Here is a 10,002-nt window from a genome sequence, read left to right on the forward strand (position 1 = left end):
AACTTGAACATTTTCATTTGCTTGTATCTTGTAATTTTTAGTTCACATATGAAAATGCTCAAATGTGTCACTGGGTCATTATTATGAACTGTGAGATTTCTTCATGTTTTCCCTTAGTATGTAAAGTCTCTGGACAAAATTGCAGCCAAAATCAACCCAATCTCATGTGTGTGAATTAGATTATGGAAACGTACCATTTTAAGAAAAAAAGGAGGCTTAGCACGAAGGTATACTCCTAAACCTATAACAACAAAATCAGATGAAATCGTACAGATTCATATGAATGAAAAAAAAAGAATTTTCATGAAAGCGTGGTCATCAGTGTTTTTAGTAAGGATTATTGATATACTATTATAGTTTTTATTAATATTTAGAATTAGATGTTATTTTTATACTTTCTGTTTTCATTTTAGTTTTAGTTTATTTTTAATATTTTTGTGTTATGCCGTGTCATTTTTACAAATATTTCTTTGTTCAGTTTTAGTTTAATTTTTTGTTTGTTTGTTTAATTTAACATAAACTTATTTCAGTAAAATGCCATGGCAACATTTCTCATTTTCATTTAGATTAAGTTTTTCATCTAATATTTATATTTTAATTAATTTCAGCTAAATTGTTTATAATTGTTTTAGTTCACAATAACAACGCTGGTTGTCATTTCAGTTGTTCCATAAACAACAGATAACCATTTCCAATGCGACTGTGACACATCTGCTGACTTTAGTAGCTGCTGACTGGATGTAAAACATAAAGGGTGGGTTTCTGTATGATGTGAAGTACTATAGAACACTGCAGCTACAATTAGAGTAACTGTTTCCCCTGAGGTTGTCTCCTTTATAAAGCATAAAACAGTCAGGTTACACTCTGATGAGTTCTTTCATATTGCTCTCATCTATCTTTTTCTTTTGCTTTGGTTAGACACTGATGTAGTCCAGGTTATTTTCAGCACTACATGTCTTGCTATGCTACACCGTCAAATTACTTTCGATTACCTGGTGGAGCAAACTTGTGTAGCTATTTAGTTGTCTGTAGAAGCTACTGAATTGCCTCAGGTGTCTTTATACAGTCTATTGACAGCTTCCAACATGATTATGATTATTTATAATGATACAGTATTTATGTGATTTGCTAAATCACAATATAAGTTGATGAATTAATTATAAATTATGAATAAGGTGATGTCTTGGCATTTCTAGTGTTTACATTTTAACTTTTATTTGAAAACAAGGGACATTTTAACGTTTAATTAATTTGTTATTGATGTATATATGGACCTTTATGTATGTATATATGTACTGTATGTACTTATTTATTTACATATTTACATATTTACACTACCATTCAAAAGTTTGGGGTCAGTAGGATTAAAAAAATAATTATAATAAATAATTTGAAAACAAGGGACATTTTAACGTTTAATTAATTTGTTATTGATGTATATATGGACCTTTATGTATGTATATATGTACTGTATGTACTTATTTATTTACATATTTACACTACCATTCAAAAGTTTGGGGTCAGTAGGATTAAAAAAATAATTATAATAAATGCTGTTCATTTGAAGTTTCTATTTAAAAATCTAATAAAATAATCCTGAAAAAAATCAGGACAGCTGTTTTCAGCATTGATAAAAATAAGAAATGTTTCTCAGCATATTAGAAAGATTTGATCATGTGACACTAAAGACTGGAGTAATGGCTGAGAAAATTTCAGCTTCGCATCACAGGAATAAATTACAGTTTAAAATATAATAGAAAATAGTGATTGTAAATTGTAATAATATTTACAATATTATCAAATAAATGTAGCCTTGGTGAGCATAAGAGACTTATTTCAAATACATCAAAAAATCTTATTGACCCCAAACTTTTCAATGGTATAATGAATATAAATAAAATTAAGCTGCCATGTTTTTTGTTCATTTTTTTCCACCAAGTTGTTTTGTCTCTAATATATATATATTTTTTACCACAAATTGCTTATCTTACTGTCAGTTGCTTCAGGAAAAACAATTATATATAAATCATTGTTCTAAGCTGAAAAGCGATATAGTCTATGTAATGTATTACTGTAAAATACAGATTGTTTCAAATCATGAATCTCCGAACAGTCTGCTTTTTTAGATGTTCCAATTGATTGTCATCTTAGATCAGACATTATGAAATTTATATTTTAATTATGAAAGAAGGACAACATGTTTGTTTATGACAAATTATGCTTTGCACACTAAAAATGATTTGCATAGTTTTCCAGGTGGCTCCATCTCTTGTTTTAGAATGACACTTATTATCTCTTATTATATCTTTGCTTAGGACAGGCTACACTCCGATACCATGAAATATGCATGCTAATAACCCAAGGGTGTCTGTCTCCCTAATTAATGACACCAGCACGTCCGTCAGTCTTATTCACTTATGCTGTTTATGAAATCCCTTCATACTCTATTCACATATCTATACAATCCCACCTGGACCAGTCAGCTGCACATTTCCCTACAGTGAAGCAGGACAGTTGTTAATCTGTAAAATATCTATGAATATGTTTAAATAAAAGAGTTTATATTCTACTTCAGCTGTTTACAGATTTGTTCTGAACATTTCACCAAAGAACCATGTCTCAGGCTCCTGTACTCAGGGCTAAAATAAACCTTAGATTCACCATGATAAATGTGTTTTATGCTGCAAATAAATGGATTCTTCCCAGGTTTTATTTTTTATTTTTTTGGGTGCTCCCTGCCAATGAGGTACCCTGGAGTCCAAGTGCACACAGCCAGTGTGATAATCCATTTATTTAGATTCAAGGTGCTGTCAGACACTCCATCTCACTGCTTATCTTCCTCACATTTTTGTGTACCTGAATGACTTGCAAATGCTATCATTATCATGCAAAATATATATGCATATTGGTCACATGCAATACTGTAGAATACTGACCACCAGGTTCTGAGAGATCCAGTTGTTTATCTGACTATTGCAACAAGAAGGTTGCCATGGTAATATGAGTGTTTAATCACATTCCATTTTGAGTATGGATTGTATTGTAATTGCCTAAATAACTAAGACTTGTCTTAGGAGAATATACAGTATTTTGAGGTTTTTCTTGTTTTCATCACAAACCTATCTAAATCTAATTCTTAACATAAGAATTTATAAATATATCTTATTTTAACATTTAACAGTATATTTTTCTAGAAAACAAGATATAGCCTAAATATTCTCTAAAAACTAGGTTTGATATCTTAAGCAATTTTGATAATTTTTGCACTCAGTGTAACTTAGTGAGTCCTTTGATTAATTTAACACAGAAATTGGCATCAAGGAAAACTTAATGCCTCATTCCTCCTCAGACTGGAATCTAGCCACTTTCTTTCTCCGTCATCATGTATAACAGTAAAGCAACCAGTTGCAGTCATGATCTGATTTCCCAATAGCGTTACCATTTACAAAGAGCTAGAACAGAGTGAGATAAACTCCTCTTTGATTTCACATCAAGCTTCCAACCTGCTTTGGGCATGTTCCTTGCCGCGAGAGTCTGCTCATCCAGTGTGTATTGTGTACAACAGCAAAACAAACAAGAAAACAAACAAAAGCACACCAGAAATGCCCACTATCCAGTCAACACCAGCCTATGTCTGATCTAAGTTTGTGTCTGTGTTTGAACCAAAGCTCTTATGGGAAGCTTCTGTCAGTCTCCACCCTCCCTGAGTATAGGTTATTGTGGTGCATTGCAGAGTCTGATGATGACTCACCCACAGGTTTCACTGATCACAGGAAATTGAAGGGTGTGAGAACATTACGTATTAACATTAGCATTTAAAACCAGCTCAGGAAATTGATGTTACAAGTCATGTAGGACTGTGAGCGTATTCAAAAGCTGCCAAATAAGTATTTTTTATAGCTATACACAATTATGAAACAAGAAAAGTGTTCAACTAAAGATCCAAAACAACAGGACTGCCAACAGAAAACAGAACGGCCATCCTGGCCCCGAAGAGCAAACGACAGACCACGACAACTCCCACCCCATCATGTCTAACACCTCTAATTTTTTGAGACTGTTACCATGACACTGAGGCAGTGGTTAACTGCACTTGAACGCTTTGGTTAGTTTACAGTAAGTGCGACTGCACTGCATTGACAGTTCTGTGTAACCACAGCAATATTCATATTCAAGCCCAACTGAGTAATTATCCCACAGAGGAGGATCAGAAAACTGGCCTGCTTGCTGAGCTCTAACCTCCTGGCTCATTAGTCTCTGTGCATTAATTAAGGAAACATATTCCTCACACTTCTGCCTGGTTGACAGGACAATGGCATTGTGTGATTCACTCCCTGCTGTATTCCACACTGTGGCTCTTTCGACATCTTTGGAAGGTTATTAAATCTAAAAAGTTGTCTAAGAGAGCAAAAGTTAAAGCTTGCTAGGTTTTGAAACAACTAGGTGGTCTTTGTGACTATAAAAAGCGGGTATTAAAATTCACATTCCACTTGCTTTGGTATTTACACAAGAGTCCTGTCATACAGATGAGATTGGTTTGAGGGTTTGGTGTGACGCTTACGTTGAGGTTAGACTGGATCGGGTCAGAGGAGGCTATGTCTCTTTTTTTTCTGATGGGCAATGAGTCACCCAGCTCTACGTCACTGGACAGTGGCTTACACTCTGTGTGCATGTGAATGAGACAGCGAAAAAAAGAGGGAGAGGGGGTCTTGTAAATGTGTTTGTATTACGGTATTTTACGGTATTGTACTCAATGCAATGCTTTAAGTTGGTAAAACTCTTTAGTTTAATAAAAACAATGGGCGTTCTCTGTAGCTCTTTGATAAATAGCAATGTAAATATTTCTAAGACAGATAGTTCAGATATCTTTCACTGCGTGTGTGTGTGTGTGTGTGTGTGTGTACCTGGTATTTATCACGTTATGGGGACCAAATGTCCCCACAAGGATAGTAATACTAGTAAATTTTGACCTTGTGGGGACATTTTTGAGGTCCCCATGAGGAAACAAGCTTATAAATCATACAGAATGAGTTTTTTTGAGAAAGTAAAAATGCACAAAGTCTACTGTAAGGGGTAGGTTTAGGTGTAGGGTTGGTGTAGGGCAATAGCACATACAGTTTGTACAGTATAAAAACCATTACGCCTATGGAATGTCCCCATAAAACATGGAAACCCAACATATGTGTGTGTGTGTGTGTGTGTGTGTGTGTGTGTGTCGTAAATGCTGGATCTCAGGTGTCGGTTTAGTCTCGAAAGCATGAAATAAATAAAGCGTATAGCGACACCTTGTGGACATACCTCTCAATTGATTGAGTTTTCGTTCTGTTGATCACAACACAAAGGGATCTCTCCACCTTTATTTTTACTCTCTATTAACTAAATGAATGACATATTATTAATTATGTATTATTAGTATTAATTCATTAGTTAGTATTATTATTAGTCATTCTGATTGCTGGCTAGTGGCTTGGTCATGTTACTTATAGAATATGCCTACCAAAGCAGAAATTGGCATGCAACATTTTTTTAGTTATAATATTGTATTATAATTTTAGCCTAGTAGTATACAATACAGACTGTTTCAAGATAGATTCAAGGTAATTAACAGGAAAATAACAGATTCAATGATGCAAACTTCATCAATTATGAGACAAATCTAAATGTTCCTTTAAAGCAGCTCTACAAAGACAATATTGTCATTATTCAGCTCAAGTCAGTTCAGTTTTCAGTTCAATTTAGTTCAGTTCAGTTTTAATGTGTATAGTTCATTACAGTAATTATGAAATTAGTTCAGTTTATATAAGCAATTTTGTAGAGTCCTTATTCAGCTCGAGTCAATTTAATGTTGCTTAAATCCAGTTCAAAAACTGCCGATGTTGCAAAATTCATCATATTTAAAACATGATGTTAACACAGCTGTTATAGTTTTTGAATTTGAGTTTGTGTGAGTTTTATGTGAGCTTTACGTTGTGCATTGGCCAGGCCATGCTTGTCCAAGGTGAATTTCCCTGAAACGGGACAATATCCATTCATTGTGAACCTGTCAGTTCACTCAAACCAGAGAAGGGTTATTTCGTTCATTCATTCATGTCGAGCTGTGTATTTTACACAATTTATTGTGGATTTCTGAAGACAAGTCCATTTCTCGTACAAAACATTGAGTTGCACACATCGTGCTGATTCCACAACACCACTAGGGGGCGTGATCGATAGTTGGTTTTGCCTGTTTTTCTTGAATTCGATAGTCGTTTTACTGGCAGCAGCTATAAAATAAAACCGTGTCTTGGTCAGTACACAGACGTTTATGTTCAACTCATTATTAAAGATGATGTAAAATGATTTACACCAACAGGCCACTTGACGTTCTTTGTCTAACAAAGACTCATCCTTCCTGAAATGCGTGCGGATGAACAGCATATTTTCAATGGTGTCCAATGAAATGCCTCTTTAACATAACGTCACCTAGCCATGCTCAAAACACGTTTTGCTTATGGTTTTACTCCATCCAATCAGGAGCGGAGGGATCTGCACCCCGCTTTAAAAGTTCGGCCAACGCAAAGCTGTTTGTTAGATTGGAGGAAGTATGTTTAACTGGTTTCATAGTTTTCTTGTTGATATTATTTTCTATTATTATTATATTATTTATTATTAAATATTTTTTATGTATTTATTAAAAAAAAAATGTTTTTATTTTTTTTTGTTCTTCCTATTCCATCAATGGTCCACACTCCAGCCCAGTAGGTGGCGGGAATGAAAAAAACTCCAAAAGAAGAAGAAAAAGAAGAAGAAGAAGAAGCTGTTTGTTAGGATGATGAGAGACAAGCACACAGGATTCTTTTTTAAAACCCTCTGGAAACACTGGGACTCGTATAGTGACTATTTATTTTCGTTGATAGGTATGTATCTTCAAGATTGAGCAAAACATTTGCGTTTGTAGTGGCAGCAGTGCATGTTATGATTAAACGAGGTTTAAATGGCTTGCTTTAATCTGAAGGTTTTAAATGAGTGATTTTATGTTTATTAAGTTAAAATCGAGGACTTTATAATTTAATTAAGTGTTGTGCGGAACCGCTGTGTATTTCAATTTTGATGTCATCACAGCAATATGTTGCATCAGTACATTGCATTATGCCTAGCATTTAAATGGCCTACTTGAATAGTGTTTACACCACGGTTTTCTGAGCTCCCTCTGAACGTTATGTTGTGTGGTCCGTGGTAATGACGTTGATTTCGTTAAATTCGTACACAATGACCATATTAACTTCAGTAAATTGATCGTGAGACGCTCCGCTCTTGTGACTTCAATTGTTTGAGTTATTGCCTAATGGACCTGAGCGGCTCTACCGGCCACGTTTCTGTTTTTGATAATAGGGGTTTCCTTGAGTCCTTGAGCTCTGTCAGCCTGAGTTAGATTTGTGTGTTTTTTTTTCCTAAATGGTTTGATATGTGTGTTTACAACGCTGTCTTCTGATATAGGTTTGATATAGCACCACCATGGCCACTTCAGCCAGTTCCATGCTGAGCAAAGCTGTGAAACCGCAGTATATGGACCTCCCTCAGGGAGACCAGGTTCAGGCTATGTACATCTGGATTGATGGTACCGGAGAGGGATTGAGATGCAAGACCAGGACTCTAGATTCAGAACCTAAGACCATTGAAGGTAGTTATGTTCAAGTTATCTCATCTGTCTTTAATTTTAAATAATGCAAAGTTGTTAACCGAACCTCCATCACTGTTGCAAAACTGAGGAGTTGTTTTTTTTCTTCTGTGTGTCCTGTAGATCTTCCTGAATGGAACTTTGATGGCTCCAGCACATACCAGTCAGAGGGGTCCAACAGTGACATGTACTTGATCCCACAAGCCATGTTCAGAGACCCTTTCAGGAAGGACCCCAACAGACTGGTTCTTTGTGAAGTCCTCAAATACAACCACAAACCTGCAGGTGGGTAGATATAAAAAACCACAAGCGATATCAGATGATTATTATCCAGGTGATGTCACATTAAACGTTGCATTTTGTTGTTGTTGTTTTTTCTTAAGAAATCAACCTTCGCCAGATGTGTAAAAAGATCATGGGTATGGTGCTGAACCAGCATCCTTGGTTTGGAATGGAACAAGAATACACTCTTCTCGGCACAGATGGTCATCCATTTGGTTGGCCCTCCAATGGCTTCCCTGGACCTCAAGGTAGATGTCACCTATGTATACGAGGTTAAGTGGTTTTCAAACTTGTTTAAGGAAATTTAATAGGATTTGTTTGATTTAGGTCCATACTACTGTGGCGTGGGAGCTGATAAGGCCTATGGACGAGATGTTGTAGAAGCCCATTATAAAGCCTGTCTGTATGCTGGAGTAAAAATCTGTGGCACCAATGCTGAAGTCATGCCTGCACAGGTAAAAGCTTCTAAAGTCTTCCTACTGGGGTAACGGATAATAAGCAACACGTTTTATGCTTCTAAGGAATCGTGTGTGTGTGTGTGTGTGTGTGGTACAATACACTGCAATCAACTTTCAAAAAATTAGTTGCTGAAGTTGTCTTGTTCTACAGTGGGAATTCCAAATTGGCCCTTGTGAGGGCATTGAGATGGGAGACCATTTGTGGATCGCCCGCTTCCTCCTGCACAGGGTTTGTGAGGACTTTGGCATTGTGGCCTCTTTCGACCCCAAGCCCATTCCAGGGAACTGGAATGGAGCTGGCTGCCACACCAACTTCAGCACAAAGGAGATGCGCGAGGATGGGGGTTTGAAGTAAGTGTGTAAAAGAGAGCCTAGAATCTTCCATACTGCCTAGGATCCACACTGTAGCACTGACATAAAATGGTCATTAGTTATGCTAATCGATTTACTTTTATTTTAGATACATTGAGTGTTTTATGCTTCTAAGGAATCGTGTGTGTGTGTGTGTGTGGTACAATACACTGCAATCAACTTTCAAAAAATTAGTTGCTTAAGTTGTCTTGTTCTACAGTGGGAATTCCAAATTGGCCCTTGTGAGGGCATTGAGATGGGAGACCATTTGTGGATCGCCCGCTTCCTCCTGCACAGGGTTTGTGAGGACTTTGGCATTGTGGCCTCTTTCGACCCCAAGCCCATTCCAGGGAACTGGAATGGAGCTGGCTGCCACACCAACTTCAGCACAAAGGAGATGCGCGAGGATGGGGGTTTGAAGTAAGTGTGTAAAAGAGAGCCTAGAATCTTCCATACTGCCTAGGATCCACACTGTAGCACTGACATAAAATGGTCATTAGTTATGCTAATCGATTTACTTTTATTTTAGATACATTGAGGAGTCAATTGAGAGGCTTGCTAAGAGACACCAGTACCATATTCGTGCCTATGATCCTAAAGGAGGGCTGGACAATGCCAGACGACTGACCGGCCATCACGAGACCTCCAACATCAATGAGTTCTCCGCTGGAGTGGCTAACCGTGGTGCTAGCATCCGAATCCCACGATCTGTGGGCCAGGAAATGAAGGGCTACTTTGAAGACCGTCGTCCCTCAGCCAACTGCGATCCGTATGCAGTCACTGAAGCTCTTGTACGCACATGTCTGCTCAACGAAGAGGGTGACGAGCCTGTGAAATACAAGTGAAATACTGGACTGAAGCGTCATTTTCAGTAATGAAATATCTTACTGACGCCTTGTATTTTGAGTTCATTATTCCATGAGGGATTACACTAGTCAGGGGTGTCAAACTCAGTTCCTGGAGTGCCGGAGCCTTGCAGAGTTTTGTTCCAACCCTGCTTCAACACACATCAATGTAGTTTTCAAATAAGCCTGACGGACTTGATTAGTTGGATCAAGTGTGTTTAATTAGGGATAAATCTAAACTCTGCAGGGCTCTGGCCCTCCAGGAATTGAGTTTGACACCCTTGCACTAGATGGATCCTCTTCCCTGTTTGTTGGTTATAGAAGCGCACATTGGGTCGGTTTATGCCACAATTTTTTAGCTTTCTCACTGCCAGTATCTCTTTATAACCGATTTGTAATATCGTATTCT

The 10,002-nt window shown here is 37.1% G+C and overlaps 1 protein-coding gene across 1 annotated transcript; it reads left to right on the forward strand.

The window, feature by feature from the left end:
- Positions 1–6,783: 6,783 nt before the first annotated feature.
- On the forward strand, positions 6,784–9,748 carry LOC107569358 (glutamine synthetase-like). Its single transcript, XM_016255439.1, has 7 exons — positions 6,784–6,896; positions 7,477–7,660; positions 7,781–7,942; positions 8,041–8,187; positions 8,267–8,394; positions 8,549–8,748; positions 9,278–9,748. The coding sequence occupies exons 2-7, from the start codon at positions 7,495–7,497 to the stop codon at positions 9,591–9,593; spliced, it is 1,119 nt and encodes a 372-aa protein (XP_016110925.1). The 5' UTR covers positions 6,784–6,896; positions 7,477–7,494; the 3' UTR covers positions 9,594–9,748.
- The last annotated feature ends 254 nt before the right edge of the window (positions 9,749–10,002 follow it).

This window comes from Sinocyclocheilus grahami, unplaced genomic scaffold, assembly GCF_001515645.1.
Source record: "Sinocyclocheilus grahami isolate Dianchi unplaced genomic scaffold, SAMN03320097.WGS_v1.1 scaffold1338.1, whole genome shotgun sequence".
In the NCBI taxonomy this organism is placed as follows: domain Eukaryota; kingdom Metazoa; phylum Chordata; class Actinopteri; order Cypriniformes; family Cyprinidae; genus Sinocyclocheilus; species Sinocyclocheilus grahami.